At 37.3% G+C, this 19,420-nt stretch overlaps 1 protein-coding gene across 1 annotated transcript in view; it reads right to left on the reverse strand.

The window, feature by feature from the left end:
* Positions 1-202: 202 nt before the first annotated feature.
* The window catches only part of FARS2 (phenylalanyl-tRNA synthetase 2, mitochondrial), a 631,382-nt gene continuing 612,164 nt past the window's right edge, over positions 203-19,420 (reverse strand). Inside the window, exon 7 of the mRNA XM_051970739.1 lies at positions 203-500. Within this exon, the coding sequence (XP_051826699.1) occupies positions 362-500 (139 nt within the window). The 3' untranslated portion in view covers positions 203-361. The remainder of the gene's footprint in view (positions 501-19,420) is intronic.

The following is a 19,420-nucleotide window of genomic DNA, read 5'->3' on the forward strand; positions in this document are numbered from 1 at the left end:
TGTTCCACTTTGGTTTCATGTATTATGTGGATGGAAGACACTTTCAAATAAAAATAATACCTAGTATTTACTAGGAACCGAGGAACCAATTAATAAGGAGTGCCACCAAGTAAAATATTTCTATTCATAACAAGAGGGAAATCTCATATTATTATTGCTTCTCATTCCAAAATAAAATAAAAGACAAATGCTTTGTCAACAATTTCTCCAGAATAATTCTTTATTTTCCACAAGCTCTAAAAATGACTCATTTATCAAAAGATAGCTAATGTCTCTAATTCATGGATGGGAGTGTGATTCTTTCTCCTTAAGTGAACCTGTGAGCAGGGAGAGGGCCTCCCATCTCAGCCAGGAGAGCAGGTCAGAATCTGCCCTCTACACCCAGCAGCTGCACAGCCCCGTCTTGGACAGACCGATGAATATGCATCACCTCTTCCTGGGTAAGGGTCTTCTCCATGTGGCGGTAAGTAATTCGATAGCAGTGGCTGATTCTCTGTGTCCTGGAAAACAGAGGAAAAGAACAGAATGGTGAGGAACTGAAAGCTCCTCTTCATACCACAAAACTCATGCTAACAATATGGAAGAATTGGATATGTTTTGGCCACATCTCTCAAACTAAGTAAAGGATTAAAAATATTATCCTAAGTATCAGGTTTAAAAAAGAAAAGAAAAGAAAAGAAAAACCCCATCTAGAATCTAGTAAATTTTGGGAATGGAGAACTGTTCTTTTAAGTTATTCAGACAGTTATTTCAATTCTTGGTTTTAATTTAGAGATGGAGGTTTATCCAAGAATGTAAGTTTTATCTTTTCTGGGACTGTGAATCAGGAGAAGAGTTGATAACTAGTCATGTGAACTTCAGTAAGATATTTAATGTTTCTGGGTCTCAGTTTCTTCATCTGTAAAATGAGAAGTCAGATCAGATGATCTCTTAGGTCCCTTCTAATTAGTGTGCTTTTTATTTTTTGGAGCCTTATGGATTCTTTATGGAAGAGTCAAAGTAGTCACTCAGAAGCAGAGAATGTCAATGTTGGAAATTTTGTTCAATTCTCTTATTTAAAAGATGAGTAAACTGAGGCTTAAAAACTTTAAGTGACTTGCATAAGATCATACACACAGCTAGATGTAAAAGTCTTGAACTTAGGTTCACAAACCTTTATAAATGTATATAAATCAAGAATCTGGCCATATCTTCCTGAGGAATCTCTTTCTTATTCCACTACAATTGCAGAAAATAAGGAAGTCAAAGGAGGCCCATGGCCATATATCCAAGACCATGCATTAAGCAACAAAGCAAAGACTAGAACTCTCAGCCCTGAAGCTTCCACTATCCCCTACCTCATTGGGCCACCTACACTTAAAAAGAAGCAGATGCCATGGCTTTGCTCTTGAGATAGAAGTGGTACAAATACATCAGAGAGCCTCCTGCCTTGTAGGCACAAATGGCACACAGCCTGAAGAGGCAGCCCAAATACCCTGAGGTAGCCAAGGGGTTTACATGGATTCCTTATAGACTTCATTTTTTTTGGTGGGTTAGATTGAGTCTTCCTAGCTTTGCCAGGCAATAAGAGCAGTGGCTAGTCATAGGCCCAATACCAAAACTGATCAGCATGGAAACTTTAACATGCTATGTTTTTTCTCCCATTCTATTTCTATTTACCTCTCATTAGAATGTAAGTATCCCATTGATTTTAGTCCTATTGTAGTTCGGAACTCCCAAATTTAAGCAATTTGCTATTTTTGGCCTTCCTCTTGGGGCAGCTAGGTGGCACAGTGGATAGAGTGCTGGCCCTAAGATCAGGAAAACCTGAGTTCAAATCCAGTCTTAGACAATAGATGGGCAAGTCACTTAGCCTCTGTTTGCCTTAATTCGCTGGAGAGGGAAATGGCAAATCGCTCAGGGCTTTTAGCCTCAGGGACAGTATGGTTCATGGTTATGATGAGACATACATAGCTAACAATGGAACAACCACCACCACAAGCCTCCCCAGCAACAAGGACAATAGGTATGAGCCACCAAACTTGTATATTCATTCTTTCATTAAACTTTTAGTACATACAACCCAGGGCAACTAGGTAGGATAGTAGCTAGAGTGCTGAGTCTGGAGCATAAAAGCAAAGCAAAGGAAAGAGCATTTTGGCAAGTGACCAATTTCAGTCTCAATTTCCTTTCTCTATAAGTTCAGGAAGATATGCTTTAGGTTTTACAAAGCTCTTTGTAGGTAGCATTTCACTTTGATTGTGCTTATAGTATGAATTTCTTCCAAAACTTGTTCTGGCTACTTTAAGAAGAATTGTAAAAATGAAAAATATAAAGAAGTATTGAGAGATTTGTAGGAACTGATGCAGCAGGTGGCAAGAGCTAAACAACAGACAGCATGACAAAAACAATATAAACTGGAAAAAAATTCAACAGGAGCAAAAATTGCAACTGAATATTATGAAATTATCATAATTAAACTTGATTCCAAAGAAATTTTCTCCCCGCCCCCCCAAAAATAAAGAACAATGGGTATGGAATATTATGGAATAGTGAGCTTGATTATATTTTGGGTAAGTTTGGGAGACTGGTGTTTTCCTCCCTCTTTTTTCCTTTTTGTTAGAAGGGATATCACTAGGAGGGGAGATATAGCAGGAAATGAAGAAGTGATGTGAAAGTAAAAAATATCAATCCAACAATTTAAAGAAAACCATAATCTATTGGAAAATATAGACTAGTCATAGAAGAAGTCATGGGAAAAACTAATAAGTGTATTAGAAAGATAAGAACAAAGTGCTATGTGAAGTACAAGGAGGAAGAGCATTTGCCAGTGGGGAGGACCAGTGTCAGAGTTCTGCCACTTATAAAGATGGAACCTTGAGTGGCTGAATTGCTTGACCCTCTCTAAACTTCTCTTAGTTTCTTCTAGAAATAAAACACCTTCTCTAGTGCAATTTGGAGGGGACAGCTGAGGAACCTAGTCTTCCATGGCCCAACATACTGTTTTCATCCTTGCTAGGACCTTTCCTTTTGTCTGGTACCCCTTTTTTCCATATTGTCCTGTCTCCAGTTCCCAAACTGATTAGTTATTCTTGCCTATGACCTCAGGATTGGGAAAACCATCTGCTCTAGTTAAGCAGAACCCTGATCTTCCCTATGAAAAAACCTAAGCAGCCATGATCCTAACTAAAGTTAGTAACTAGACAGTGGTTCTCAAACTTTTGTTTTCAGTCTCTTTATCCTATTAAAAATTATTGAGGATCTCTCCAAAGCGTTTTTGTTTATCTGGGTTATATTTATGAACATTTACCATATTGGAAATTAAAAACTATTTTTGAATTTGTAGACCCTCTAAAAGGGTTTCAGAGATTCCCAGGATTCTCTAGACCATATTTTGAGAACCACTGAACTAGACTATGGAATCATAACGAAAGCCCAGTGTAATCACAAGCCAAGTGCTGGGAGTGACATCTAGAAAAAACCGGATTGTATTCCTCTTCTTCATGTCATTGTGCTTGAGGGTCTTTGGTGATATCCCTGTGGGACATCCCTTCCCTGCTTTGAAGGTATCTGCCCCCCTTCTCCTCAGTGAAAATGCTGGAGGGACTTAATGACCTTCTCTTGTTGTCCTGGCCTGTTGTTCTGTGCTCTAGTGGGTTGCTAAACCTCATGGAGTTCCCTTAAATATGTCAAGGAAGAGGACCAATTGTTTTCAGCCTAATCTTCCTAATTAACCTCTTTAATTCCAATAATGAACCCTGACAACTACCTATATCATAGAATGGATGAGACAATGCAATGAAACAAGATGCTGGCTATAATGTACTTTGTGACTATAGAGCACTAATTAATGTAAACCTATTTTATACTTTAAAAGATCCCTGGACCCAAATTCAACACTTAGTAATTAACTATCTGGTGATGGGCAAATCCTATTTCACTTCAGGTCATATTTGGAGGATGGTCTGGCTTAATAGGGCTCCCTGAATATGTACTCCACTGGCATAAATGAGCTTTGAGAACCCAGAATCACTCCTATACTGTGACAAGGCAGATAAGAAGGGCTTTTGCAGAAGACATTGAAGCTATTATCATTCTTATTATTTTTTGTCTCTAATGTTCCCAATTTGGAGTTAGGCCTCTGAGATCTATCTCTAATCTATGAATCTCCATTCAACAATTTTATATTTCTTCAACTGTTCAAGTAATAATTTAGTAGCATCCCATTTCTCTAGATCCCTGGGGAAACAAGTCTGGACAAGAGATAAGCCAGTGAGCAAGGTAATGGTCTTCAGATATTTGCTCCTTCATTTCCCAGAAGTCCTAAAAAGTAATAAAGCAAAGAAAGAAGACGTGCTATATATTTTCATCTACTTTTAAATAAAAGATTATAGACGGTATCAATATTTAGCAGAGTCCTTTGCCATCTCCTTTTCTCCTTTCTGACCAACTACATAGGAAAAAACTAATGAGTATAAAAAGTCTTACTAAAAATAATGTTACTGTCAAATTTAAAATATATCAGATAATGGGTTTGAAAGAGAATTTCTAAAGAACTTTAAGACAATTGAACCCCATCAGAAGGAAGGGAAGACAGAATAAGCATTTAATGTGTGAAATGCTGTACAAAGATTATTTCATTTGATCCTGGATAGAGCACAGGTGTGGTAAGGGCTGAAATTCTTCATATTGCATAGCTACTCGATTCATCTAGCTTCTTAAACTCCTTTTCACACAAGAAATGTTTACACAACACTAGGAATACAGGTAGATAAATTAGGCATTTAAATCATTAAATCAATTATTTACTGAGAATCATAACTTCATGACTCCCACATTCAGTTACAAGATCCTATATAGGATTGCAATCTAAGTTTATGAAGCTAGGATCTAGGCAACTGAGTAAATCCTGAACTTATAATTTAAAAATTTAAATTAACATAAGTCTGAACTTAAAAACCTTTAACCCAGGTACTGAGTCAAAAACTTAGCTCCTGCCATAATCACAATGACTTAGAAAGAGTTACTTCTTGATCTTGGGTTAGGACAAAATTGTCTACTATGTCTCCTAAAATAGACCATTTACAAATAATAATCACTACAGGTATCACCAGTTCATGACAGAGGGGATTACTCAGTAGGCAAACATAAAATGAAAGATAATATCATAGGATGGGTTCAGTTTTCAAAGGAACAACAAAAGATTTTCCAAACCTGAATTCATTTCCTCTCTTGGATATAAAGCAGGCAATTTCATCCAGAAGACTGTCAGGAAGTTCCTGAATTTTGCATTGTCATATGCACAAATAAACACAACTGATGGTATCATGGAAAGGACACTAAACTTGGAGTCAGAAGTTCTGAATTGAAGCTTTGCTACAGATTCTATCATTTTATGTGAAGAATTAGTCCCAGCCGTAAGATTGATTAAAGATTGGCAAGCAAAGGGATTCAATGCAAGAAAGCATCAAATCAGTATATGAGCTGGGCCTCTCATGCCACAGGAGTATCTGAAACAATCAATATCTGAGAGGAAGAGTGATCAAATTAATAGAACTCATTATTCCATCTTCCCAGTTAATCCAGTTTGCAGCCTTACTGTCATCCCTGATTTCACATTTTTTACTCACTTTATATAGACAATCAGTTGTCAAATAATGTCATTTCCTTCTCCACAACTTCTTTTCTATAAAGCTCTTTATCTTTTGTTTACTGAGCCAAAATCCTAGTTTGGGCCTTCATCACACCTTGTTTGGACTTTTGCAGTAGTCTTCTAATTGGTCTCCTTGGCTTATCTTTCCCTACTCTAATCTATCCTCCACTTAACTACCAAATGAGTTTCCTAAAAGCATAGCTCTAACCAAACCTTACTCAATAAACTCCAATAGCTCTCTATGACTTCCAAGATCAAATACAAATGTCTCTGTTTTTCACTTAGAGCCGTTCACAACTCATTCTCTTCCTGTCTTTCCAATCTACTTATATACACTTTATTCTTCCCCACATACTCTGCTATCCAGAAATACTGGCCTTCTTGTAATTCCTCACACAACTCTGTAACAATTCTGCATTTTTGCAGTGGCTATTCCTCATTCCTAGAATACTCTACCCCACTCACCTGCTGCCTCTCATTCAAATCATACCTTCTGTAGGAGCTCTTTCCCAGTCTCTTCTCCCACTTTTGTTCCCATCTTTATATTCAGAGTGAATGTAACTAGATTTTGGCCAAAAGCCTTGAGGGTCTTCCTCTCCTAGACTGATTTTTTTGAGGGGTAGGAAGTAAAAGAGGCCATTCTTTGTCTTATTTCTTACTAGCCTTAATCACTGATTGGACATTGCCCCAGTCAAACTGACACCAGTTAAAGACCTCAGCTTAAAAAGGCCACAGTCTCACACCGCCTCCAGGGCCATCTCCAGTCTTCCCGTTGTACACCTTGCCACTGGACTCAGATGGCTCTGGAGGAGAAAGTGAGGCAGGTGACCTTGTACAACTCTCCCCCACTTAAATTCAATTCATTTGCATGTCATGGCAGCATCTCCCAGATGTCAAGTTCTCTTAGAGAAAGAAGGACAAACAACAATAACGATCCACTCTTGCTAGTTTCTTTTATCTGAAATAATCTTAGTTGTACATAGTTACTTACATATTATCTCCTCCATTAAAAGTAATTTCTGAGAGCAGAGATGGTTTCTTTGTGTTCCCAGCACTAACCATGGTGCTAGGCACCCAGTAAGTATTTAATAAATGCTTGTTTACTGACTCAAATCCCATCTTTTTCAGAAGGTCTCCCCATTTTCCCCAGATCCTAATACCTTCTATCTATTCTGCATATCTACAAACCTGTTATCTTCAATATTAGAATCTGTCTTCAGGGAAAGGAGCTCTGAAGTAAGAAATTAGTCAAGTCAGTAGCCAATATTCTCTGAACCTCACCACAGATTCCATCTCACTCAACTGGACTCAAGTCATGCAGGAAGCGCTCATGTACCCTCCAGGAAGGTACAGCCGAACAAGATGGGCAGACAGGCAGAGAGTGGGGATAGTGAGTGCAGGGGGTGGGAGGAAAAAGAATCACACCGTTAGCCTGGAGAATAACTGTAGTTTATTAAGAATGACTTAGAAGAAGGCAAGCCTGCTGCTGCAATGTCAATACGAAGACTTTTTCTCCAACAACATGGCAAGAGTTGAGGGATTCTGTCCACTTTAGATGAAGCCTCCAAAGAGAGGTCTTCCAGGCTGTGATCCTGCTCCCTGGCTTGGACTCTGGACCTCAGAGCAGTCTGGCTGCAGCTGCTGCTGTTTCTGGCTGCTGGGGCTGCTTCCCCAGAGGAGATGGTTGTTCCTTGGAGTCAGTCACAAGAAACCAGACCAGATGGTTCCTCTGACAGTTACTGCCTTGGGAAAGGCAACTCAAATCCACTCGTCCAGTGAGGGAAAGCCAGAGCCAGTGGGGGAGAGAGGGAGCTGCCAGGGCCCAGCAGAGGCAAGCCTCTACCCTTCAAACACTTTTCTCTTTAGGTCCTACTCGGCTGCCTGTCTGTAATGTAAGAGCTCCTTGGGGACTTGCATTTTGCAGTCGAGACATGCTTTTAAAAATCAAACACTTGCCAAATCCCCAGGGAAGCTTCAAAACACCCACAGGTTCCTATTCCCTCCACTCCCTGCAGCTTTTGTGGGCGCTTCAGGCTGAGCAATTTATGCCAAGCAACTCAGATGACATAAGTGCTGCCTTTTGGGGAGTGGTGGGGGACAACTGTACCCATGGACAATACCAGTTGTTCTTGAGTTCTAGGGATGGGAAGAGAGTCTTGGGGGAAATCATTTATTTGGGGAAGATTTTTGGAAAGATTTTAGAGATGCCAGACAGAGATAATAGTTACTCCAGGAAAACTTTCTGATCTTGTGTGCTTATTTATCTCCAATTTTTAGGTTCTTACAGTTCCCTCACTCACTTTACTGCATTCTCTTACTTAATTTTCACTACCACAGGACTGTGGCACTTTATTCAATTCAGCATGCATGTAGTGAGTGATTACTATATGCTAGATTCTAGATGCTGGGGGTGCAAAGACAAAAACACAATAGTCCTGCCCTCAAAGGTCTTACATTATATAGGAAGGAGAATGCAAAATATATGGGTGGAGTGGGGGAGTACTGAGAAGGGACAGGTCTAATATGAAGGGTAGTTTAACAATAGGATGAGATTCCAGAGGACTCAACCAGGAAAAATGTGAAACGCAATGAGAAGAGATTGACTCTGGTTAAGAGGGAGCTGGACATGGTGGCCTGAGAATCTAGATCCCATTTAGGTAGACAGTGACAAAATCACAGGGATCCTGAGTTAGGGCAAGAGAATGTCATGGCTTTTCACAGTAGCATTCCCGAGACTCAATGGATACTAATTAAGACCAAGGATGATGACTATTAATGATAATTAATATTAATCCATAATTAATGTCAATGAATAACTTTTACTAATAAAATAGTTTAAATCTAATATTTGTTTCAATGGTTTTAGGGTTTCCAAGGAATTTATATTATCTTTGATCTTCACAACAATCCTGGGTTATATTATCACCCCCATTTTATAGCTGAGGAAATGGAAATTTCCTAATTTCAAAGAAATTAGGTAACTTTCCCAAAGTTCCAAGGCTATTAAACCTCTAGGGTAGAATTCAAAGCTTGGCCAGGTACTTATCCATCAAACGATGTCACTTTCTCCAGGATGTTTCACAAATGGTAGAAATAATGGATAAAGGGAAGAATTCAAATCAGGGTAAAAAAATGATATCTTAAATGTTCCTTTACAATCACAAAGCATGTCTATATATATTCTATCATTTTATTCTACCAACAAATCTGTGAAAGTGTTAGGACAAGGTAGGAATCACAATCCCTGCTTCACATATTAGGAAACAGGTACAGAGATGTTACTTGTCAAAGTCATAAGGGTGGAGAGGGGCAGAGGCCTGAACACAGGCAGTCTGATCCCAAGTCCATTGCTTTTCCTGCTACACTTCTCTTCGGTTTGGTTGGCTGTTAATCAGGTTAGTTTAGAAATAGGAATTCACCACAGAAGGTCATGGTGCAGATGCAGCAGAGGCAGTCCATCATTCAAGAGGACTTAGGGAAGGTCACGTGGCCAGAATGATGGACAACAGCTTGACTATCTCATTTACTGACTGGATCCCAAAGGATTCTAAGCAGCTGATCAGGAGCCTGAAACCTTAGTGGGATGAACCAGTAGTCCAATTATTTAGACAGAAATGGAATCACAAAACTCTGGTCATTATATAGTGGAGAGCAATGGTTCCAAAGGTTAGGGAAAATGAGATTAATGGGAATGTAAATTGGTGGTGATCTAAGAAAGATTGCAAATTGATGGAAGACTTTTTTTTTGTTTGCTTTGTTTTTTTTTAAACAAAAGGTCTGTGTACACAAGGGTCTTTCTTCCAAGTATTTCTATAAGGAAAAATTTCTTGACAGAAAAAAAAAGGATTGTCCACATTTTAAGAGAAGAGCATGTCAGAGAAAGAAATGAGATTTCTTGTCTACTTAGAAGAGGCTGGGTATGCATAACCCAATGGAGTATCAAACAAGGGGATCTCACTTGTAATGTTCATCAGGCCATATGGTATATGTATATACCATATATATATGGTATGTATATACATACACACACACACACACACACACACACACACACGTATATAGTCTTATTTGATCCCAGCAAAAAACCTGAGTAGATATTATTATCCTCATTTTAGAGATGAGTAACCCAAACCTTAGAAAGGTAGTCAGGTATCAAGAAGTCAATAAGAATTGATTAAGTGCCTACAATATGTTTCAGGCACTATGCTGAGATAATATTTTTAAATGATTAGTAGGTGACATTGCTGTTGCTGTTTGTTTGACCTCAGTTCTTCAAAAGGACCATGATATCACGAAGGTGATGCTTTAACATACAAGTAGATACTTGATAAATGCTTTCCTTCCTTCCTTCCTTCGTTCCTTCATTCCTTCTTTTCTTCCTTCCTTCCACCCTTTCTCCCTTCCTCCCTCCATTCCTTGCTTCCTTTCTTCCTCCTTTCCTTCCTTCCTTCCTTTGATACAAAAAAAGGCAAAAGGCAGTCTCTGAGATCAGATTTGAAGTCATGTCTTTTTGATTCCAAGTCAAGATCCCTATACAAAGAGAGAGAGATCAGGACTTCTAAACTCTTCATATGCTTTATTTGAGAAAAAAAAATAATGGTGACATCAGGAGAACAATGCTTACTCTGAATTGATCACTATCATCATTGCATAAGAAGTGCTTGACAAAGTTGGTTTGTGGCCAGTGCCAGTAGAGCATAACAGGAAAAGGAACAGCCCTACTCCCCAGCCTTTAGGAGCACAGCAGTTCATCGAATAAAATTTTCAATCAGCAGTAGTCAGGAGATTGATGAGAGTTGGCTGCTGATACAGAGTACTGGCCTAAACAGCATGAAAGATACTTTTTGTAGCATCTCCTCCCACTTGTGTTTGACCTATAATATGTATTGGATGAATAGATAATTAATTAAAAGCCTGTAGATCATAGAATCATAGGATTTGGAACTTAAAGGGAATCTAAGAGCTCATCTAGTCCCTCAGCTTTAAGATAATAAACTTGAGGTTTTGGTAATCATAAAGATGGGCTATATGCTCCAAATATACATTAACACCAAAGAAAGATCAAACAAACTGGGAAAAGTTATATACATCACAAATCCTCAAAAGAGACTTGCTGAATCTCTTAGTCCCAACTCAGAATGTTTATATATAAATTTATACACTTACATATAAATATATATTTATAAATACCTATATATATTTATAAATACATATATATATATGTGATTGCTAAATTAGAGAGCAATAGATAATAAGTTCATTAGCTCAGTAAAGAGAAAAAAATCAATGTGTGCTGTGATCATCCAAAATATACCACTAAGAGATTAAATAACACAAGTAAAATTTGTCAAAGAGAGTTTCTGGGGGAGTAAGTTCTTGTATTCTACTAAGGGAAAGGACATCTAAGCCCCTAGCAGTCTCAATGCATCAATGGGGTCTGACTTCAGTTAATTTTAAGTATCCCATTCCTGCAACCATGGGGAATTAATTAAAGCCTTCTTCTATAATACATCTTCCATCTGGCTTAAATAGGCAAATAATTGAAGATTATCCCATAGATCCTTCTTCAATTCTTATTATTCATGAATTTAACAATTATCACAAAGCCATAGACCTCTTTATTTCTCTAATAAACAAAGGCTGGGATGAGAAAATTATCTGAAGCATTTTCTTAAAGTTGAGTTAAATATGAAGGAGTTATTATATCCTGAGAATTAGAACTCAATCTAAAAATATATTAGTCAATTATAATCATATTCAAATAGAAAAAATTTTCTCTAGAGCTTAATTAACAGAGAAATCACTATACAAACAAATTTATTTGTGTGTGTATTTGTGTGCAAATAGGCACTAACCATAGTAGGGAATGAAAGATGGATGAAAGACAACCGTTGTCTAGATTCTGTCTAGAATCTTCTTTTAACCTGGAATGTCTTCTTAACCTATGCAATTCTTCTCAATTAATTAATCTTTATTAAGTAACTAGCGTGTTCTAGGCACTGTGCTAGAAAACAAAGATATAAAGACAAGAGTGAAACAGTTCTTGATCTCATGAAGCTTGCAAGTTGGCCAACGGTAGCTAGCTACAATCTTATAATGTGTTTCCCAAACCAGGAGTGGGGGAATGTCCAATCCATGGGTGATATAAGATCCATGAAATCATTTGCTAAAGCAACTGCAGGTGATGATGAACTGAACTCTCTGTACAAGAACCTCCCTCTGCTTGAGTTCTAAAGACTGATAATTTTATATGGCCTGTGAATGATGTTATAAATATCCAAATGGTCTTTGGCAGAAAAAGAAACTCCCACGCCTGCCCTAAATCCTCTCCAGATGACCCAGTGGATATCCCAATGACTTTCTTCTTATTCCAACACCATTTTAGATCATTATAGCACTTGGGATACCCATGTGTCATCTCGCTCACAGCATCATAGAACTTCAGAATTGAATGGGATCATCTACCAATCTGAATCTGAGTGGCTCTTGTTACGTGATCAGCCTACTTCCTCTAGATGTATATACACTAAGGTTTCTGCCATCACTCTACAAGTCATTTAAATGCACTATGATCAATTCCACATATTTGTTATCCTTTATGGTAGTGGTCCCACCACAACGTGTGACTGTTGTTTAACAAACACATCAGACTTTATATATCTAAATGAGTACTGTCTATCTCAAAGCAGTTATCTTGGGAACCTTTATCTATTCCAATGAGGTCACTATTGCTTCTGGACAGTTCAATTTAACATGTATTAAGGATCTTCTTTGTTCAAGGTAATAAGGTAGTTGCTGGTAATAAGGCAGAGCCTGTAGCAGTTCTTCTGAACATCACCAGCGGTATTCCTCTCCAGGCTGCATACCTGATTCTCTAGACTTCTACCCTGCTGCAGAAATCTCCTCCTCTTGGAAACTCACTCTGCCCCTTATTACTTCTCACATTGGAAGGACTCTACACCCTTGTGGTTCTGCTGGTGTCGGCTGATTCTTCCCAATACCTCCGTTTCAAGGAGGAGGCTCAGACCAGCTAGATCTTTGTTGTTCTCCAAGCCGTTCCCCTCAATCTCCAGATTTTCTTTCCCATGCTCCCACGCTAGGAATCTTCAACTTATCCCACTCCACCCCCTATCTTCCTTATATATGTTAGGTTTCCTCTATTAAAACATAAGCTCCTGGAGGACAGGGACTTCCTTCTTTCTGTTTGCATTTCTATTAGCAGGGCTTAACACAGTGCTGAGCGCCTAATAAATGCTTGTTGACTAGCAAATCTTGCCACTTAACAGGTGGATTTGATTTAGGACGGATGAAATTTCATTTAAAGCCCAGTCAGGTGGATAAGTTAAATTGAGCAATGATGTTTGGGATAAGAAATTGAGGTTGTTTGTACTCTAAAGTAACAAGCCTAGATTTGTGGTGTGGCTCAAAAATCAGTTCTGAAAGTAATACCAAAAGAATCCCAGAAAAGTTGTGAATAAATGTAACTGTCAGAGTAAGTGCATGGCCAACCCAGAGTTACAATAGGGTTGGTAGCAGCTCATATTTTTTTTTAAAGAATTTTAAAGTTTGTAAAGCACTTTAAATCCATTGCCTCTATTTGATCCTCACAATACCCTCATTATTATCTCCATTTTGCAGATTGGAAAGGAGATTAAGTGACTAGTCAGTTGTCACATAATTATGACTGAGGCAAGATTCAAACTTTTTTTTTTTCATGTTCAGTGTTCTGTCCACTATTCCACATTTCTAAGGAAAGCATTCGTTTTTATGTTATATTTTATAGATTCTGGTACCTCATCTTAAATAAATGCATTAAACATCAATATTCTTCCAGTGATTCTATAAATTGTGGAATACCACAATTTCCAAAAAAATCAAAATTGTGGGGCCAAAATACACAATGGTCTCCAGAGCTGCAACATATCACCAAAGATGTATTGCAGACAAAAAGAGGAAAAAAAAAGACACTGTCAAGAAAGATGAGTGACTGGAAAACGAGAAGTTTTCATTATATAGTGAGATAGATAACAGAGAATAGTCATGTGATGTAGTAGAAACAACGTAATGTCAAGAAAATAGATTTCAGGGATTCTGTGAACATGGATGCAAAAAAGATACATCTTTATTTCAGTATAATTGACTTCTGCTGTCAACCTATGTATTTTATGCCTTAAAAATGTTCTTCTGAGAAGGTTTCAGTTGACTCCAAAGGGGTCAATGATCCTAAAAAAGGGTAAGAATTTCTGGCCTAGATTAAGATGGTGTTTGTAAGCTTATAAGTTTATTGTATATATATATATATATATATATATATATATATATATATGACCCAAAGTCTTATAAAGTCTCCCCTAAATGGGTAGCCTTGAAGGGGCATTATTTTGATTATAACATAGTTTTGGGGAATATGGACTGTGAAAATTAAGTTATGTATTATGAGACTCCCATTTACTATATTAACTTGAGTGTCACTAGGAATTCAGCAAATCTTATATAGCTCATTAATCTCTGTAGCTTCTCTTTTATATATCAATTAAATTGTGTTAGGAACATAAAGGGCAATAATTATTGCATAGTTCTACATTTGAGAGTTTCCAACAACTTTATGTGAGTTGAACTAATAGAAATGTGACTTTAATAGGGAAAAAATTCAGGCAGAGAAGGACAGATAGTTAAAGCATTTATAAAGTGCTTACCTTATATCAGGCACTGTATTAAATGCTGAGTATACAAACAAGACAGGAAGTTGCTTTCAAATGGAAGAAGATGCATATAGAGGAATGGGAGGAAAGGAGAAAAGAGAGATATTCATGATGTTTTATGGTTTGAAGATGAAGTGATTGGAGTTCTGGAGCTGGACAAGACAAGGTGAAAATTCATCCAGGATGATTCCAGAGGGAGGATCCAAGTTTTTGGTGAAGATGTTTACTATATGAAGATGTTATAAAGCTTCCATCCTTGGTTTCCCTATCCCCATCTTTATAACATAGTTTACATTGATACCTATGGCCACAATGAATGAAATTTTATCAGTAGTGCTGAATAAGTGACTCTGGTTTATAATATATTTAATAAACTCACAAACTCTCTCACTTTTTCCTAAAACAATGATCTCTCTGGCTTAATAAAAACCTATGGTCTTGTGCAAAGAATACTGGAGTACCAATGAGGAACCAGAGGTCTGTTTCTGCTTTGTCCTTAACTGGATGTTGTGGGTCCTCTATAAGTCATGTAACCTTTCTGAATCTGTTTTTGTTCCCATCAACAATGAAGGGAGATAGGGAAGGAAGAATATAGAGCTCAAAATTAAAAAAAAAAAAAACTAATGTTAAAATTTTTTCTTTACATGTAATTGAGAATGTAAAAAAAAATTCGGAAATAAACCCAAATCCAAATATCTCATTTTATAGGTTTGGAGAGACTTTAAATTAAATGCTGCAGAGCTGCTAATTGGGTTTGGTAAGTTGCTGAGTCACTGTCATGAAAATGAGGTTTCCCTAATAGATGAAAAACCCCATGCTGCCAACAACCAAGAACATTTTCCTGGTGATTGAAAAGGAGAACAGAAGTATGCAAAGCCATGCCATGGATTGTCTTTCAAAGATCAAAATGAGATAGTAAAGGCTAACCACAATCAGAAAGCCATCCATGACACCCTGATTTTGCCATGTGTTATTTAATTAAAGATATCTCATGACTCAGATTCAAGGGCAAGACAATCTACATTGATTTTGATTGTGTATGTGTGTGTATGAGAGAGAGAGAGAGAGAGAGAGAGAGAGAGAGAGAGAGAGAGGAGAGAGAGAGAGAGAGAGAGAGAGAGAGAGAGAGAATGAGAAGGAGGGAGAGAGAGAAATATGCATGCATGTCTGTGGTAGGGGAAGGTTAGGGAACATAGTAAGTTAGTTGCACTGACATGCTTAATATGACATCTTCATATAAAAGGTAGGATGGGGGAGGACCTGCAGGAATTCATATTAATCACCCATCTTTCACCTCTTAGGACATTTTCACATTACAACCAAGATATTAAACGAATCCAGCCCTTAATGGCTGAGCCCAAATTACAAACCACCACCATGCCCATCATTCATCCTGGAATGGCAAGTGAGTGAAAAGCCCAGGGCAGAACCTCTTCTGAAGACTGTATTATCTTTCACCCACTGAAGGATGATTAATAGGAGAAATGTCAAATTTATGGCACACATGCAAAAAAAAATGCTTGATAGGGTAGTAGGGCACAAACTGTCAGGGAAAGGGGATGGTAGAAAAGGAAGGGGAGGAGAAAGAAGAAGAATCCTTTTAGTTTAGCAGGAGAGAGCTGGGCTTTTCAGGGTTTACTCAGTCATTTGTGCCTTAGTGCTTCGTAAGTCTAAAGGTGATTACAATTACTTAATAATGAATCTGAAGTCTGCTGTGTTGATTCATTTGTCCTCTCATTTACTCAATAAATATACTGTGTGCAGAGTGTGCACAGCACTGTTATACAGCAGGAAAGATGCAAAGTTTGAATAGGACTTTGTATGTGCCTTTGTGAAACAGTCAAATAGGGAAATCAAACACAAACACACAAACACACACACACACACACACACACACACACACACACACACACACACATACAAGCTTTGCAATGAAAGGATCTGGATTCAAGTCTACATTCAGTTATTTCTATATGTTGTAATCTTAAACTAAAATTTTGGCGACCTCAGTTGTGACATGATTGCTGAGACATTGTCAGTGATCTCTGAAAACTCATAGAGAACAGAAGAGGTACCATAGGCCTGGAGATGGGCAAATGTGGTTTTAAGTTTCCAAATAGAAAAATGATGGAGCGTTCAAACTACATGTTTTTGAGCTTGACTTTGACTTTTGGCAAAATTCTGGAAGGACAATTAAACTGATGGATTCTGAGTATTTAGACAGGGAAGGAAGCATGGACATTGAAGCATCAAGGACAGGTCATAACATTGTAACTTCATTTTCTTGTGATAGAATTATAAAAACGGCAGATCAAGACAATTTCATCACAATTATGATGACAAACAATACCAAATGGCAGTGTGGTGCAGTGGATAGATAGAAAGCTTGTAGCAGAAGGTTTTTCTTTCTCCTTCCTTTCCTTTCAAGAGACAGCAAGCTATACGATGTAGGGTATCCTACAATCCTTTTTAAAAACTTGGAATACAAAATGAATGTGGAAAACTATTTTTACATGTATCTTGAAAAATGAAAAAATATATATTTAAATTTGTTTTTGAAAAAAATTAAATTTGTTTTCAAAATCTTAAAAAAAAAAAAAGCTGGTATCAGAGCCAGGAAAACTTGGTTCAAATTTTGCCTTTAACATATAGTAGATGTTTGGCATGGACAATTCATTTGTCCTCTTAAGGCTGGAAGGAAATTTCCTAAGACTGTTCATTATAGAAAAGATTTCTATAGAAAATAGAAGGGAAAGTAGAGGGAGCATCCTCAATTTCGAAATCCCTATACTGATGATATCAAAGGAAAGTTTTTTTATTTCTAATGATAATAATAATAACTGACTCTCTCAAGTGTTTTAAAGGTTGCAAAGCACTTATGCGTTTATCTGTTGGATTTCTGACAAAGTGACAACATTTCTTATGCAATTCTTATGGACAAAATAGAAAAATAAGAACCACATTACACATTATTGTTAAGTAATTTCAGAAGTGTTTGAATGATAAGATCCATCATCATCAGTGTCTCAGTGTAAACTTGGGGGGAGAGTTCTAGTAGAGTGTCCCAGGGTTTGTCTTTAATGGCATGTTGTTCAATATAATTTACTAATGACTTATTAATAAAGATGATATTTTTCTTTGTTTTTTCCCCCCTGAGGCAATTGGGGTTAAGTGACTTGCCCAGGGTCACACAGCTAGGAAATATTAAGTGTCTAAGGTCAGATTTGAATGCAGGTCCTCCTGACTTCAGGGCCGGCACTCTATCCACTGTGCCATCCAGCTACCCTAATATAGATGATATTCTTAACAAAATTTCACAGGACACAAGTCTGGGAAGAAGAGCTAGCATATTGTATCTCAGAGTAAGGATTAAAAAACCCAAAAGAATCCCAACCACATCAACTTGGAAAGATTGAATATAGATATGGATAAATATAATATTCTACATATGAATTAAAAGAATGTAATATTCTACATATGACTTAAGTACAGGATAGGTGAGAAGGCATGCCTAGACAATTGTGTGTGGGAAAAAACAGATTTGGGATCTTAGCAAAGAGCATGTCCTATATAAGTTAACAGTGTGACATGGTAGCCAAAAAATGGTAAGTTTGCTTATAACAAGTACATAGAGCATCGTGTTCAGTGTTTTATACCACATTTTAGGAAGGATATTAACAAGTTGAAGTATAATTAAGACAGAGCAATCAAGATGATAAAAAGACTGGAGAACATATGGGATGATCAGTTAAAGAAACTAGGTTATTTAGTCCGGAATCTGAGAAGATTTAGGAGGAATCTAATATCTGTCTTCAACTATCTGAAAGAATGTAATAAGGAAGAAGATTTGGCTTACTCAACCTAGCTCCAGAGGAATAAATGAGAACCACGGGTAGAAGTTGTAGAGGGGGGGATATAAATAAAAGGAAACATTTTCTAATACAGTTATCCTAAAATAAGATGGACTATTTTAGGAAGTGGTAATTTCCCTATCATGAGAGATCTTCAAAAGGAACTGTTAGAGGAATTAGAATGATTCTAATTCCTCTTCCATATGATTTTGGATAATTTGATAATAGCTATTATGTACCCTTTGAGTCTTCTCTTATCCAGATTTAAAAACTCCCCAATTCCTCTAAATGGTCACAAAATGACAAGATCTTAAGGTCTTTCAATTTCCTGATTACCCTCCCAATTTCTAATTTCTTCTATGCTGTCCAATTTATCAATATGTTTCTTAAAATATGATGAACTGAAATCAGTATTCCAAATGGAGTTTGCCATGAAGTAGTATGAATGTGAATTAGATCTATAAAGGAACTAATATGCAGAGTTCAGTAAGAGGGTCAAAGACAAACACTTGGAGAACATCTATATTAGGGGGTCAAGAAGAGCATGTAGAGTCAGAAAAAAGAGAAAATAGGAATGAATGGAGAGGTAGGAAGTGAAGGAAAAGAACGTATAATTTCTGGAACTAAGGGAGAAAAATCCAATAAAAGTGGAAGGATTCCAGAATTTATGAGAGGACAAAGAAGATGAAGATTAAAAAACAACAACAACAACAACAACATTGAATTGGGCAATTAGAGGGTTGTCTAATAAGCTAATAAAGTTCTTTCAATAGGATAATAGGGAGAGAAACCAGGAGGCAGGATGAGGAATGACAAAGGAATGAAGAAGCATCATGTGTAGAGATTTTTTTAAAGAAGATTATCACTGAAAGAGAGGAGAGAGAGTGATAATAATGATTTAGAAGGATCAAGAAAAGGCTTTCTCAAGTTTGAGATGTGACTATGTTTGATAGAGCCAATGAAAAGACTGACCATACATAAAAGGGAGGAGAAGGCTGCAGGAGAAAGGTCCTAGAGAAAGGTAAGTCTCAGGTTGAGAGATTAGCAAGAAATTCTAACAAGAGGGAGAAATACAAGAACATGTAATTAAGTGGGGAATGGAGAAATGGAGGTGGAGAGTTGAGGGATAGTTTTAATTTTCTTAATGAATCTGAAGGCTAGGTGATCTGGTATTCATATAGGGATTAGGGGTTTGGTTTGGAAGTGAAAAGAAGAGTTTACAGAATAGCCATTAG

This window comes from Antechinus flavipes, chromosome 1 (genome assembly GCF_016432865.1).
Source record: "Antechinus flavipes isolate AdamAnt ecotype Samford, QLD, Australia chromosome 1, AdamAnt_v2, whole genome shotgun sequence".
Taxonomy (NCBI): Eukaryota; Metazoa; Chordata; class Mammalia; order Dasyuromorphia; family Dasyuridae; genus Antechinus; species Antechinus flavipes.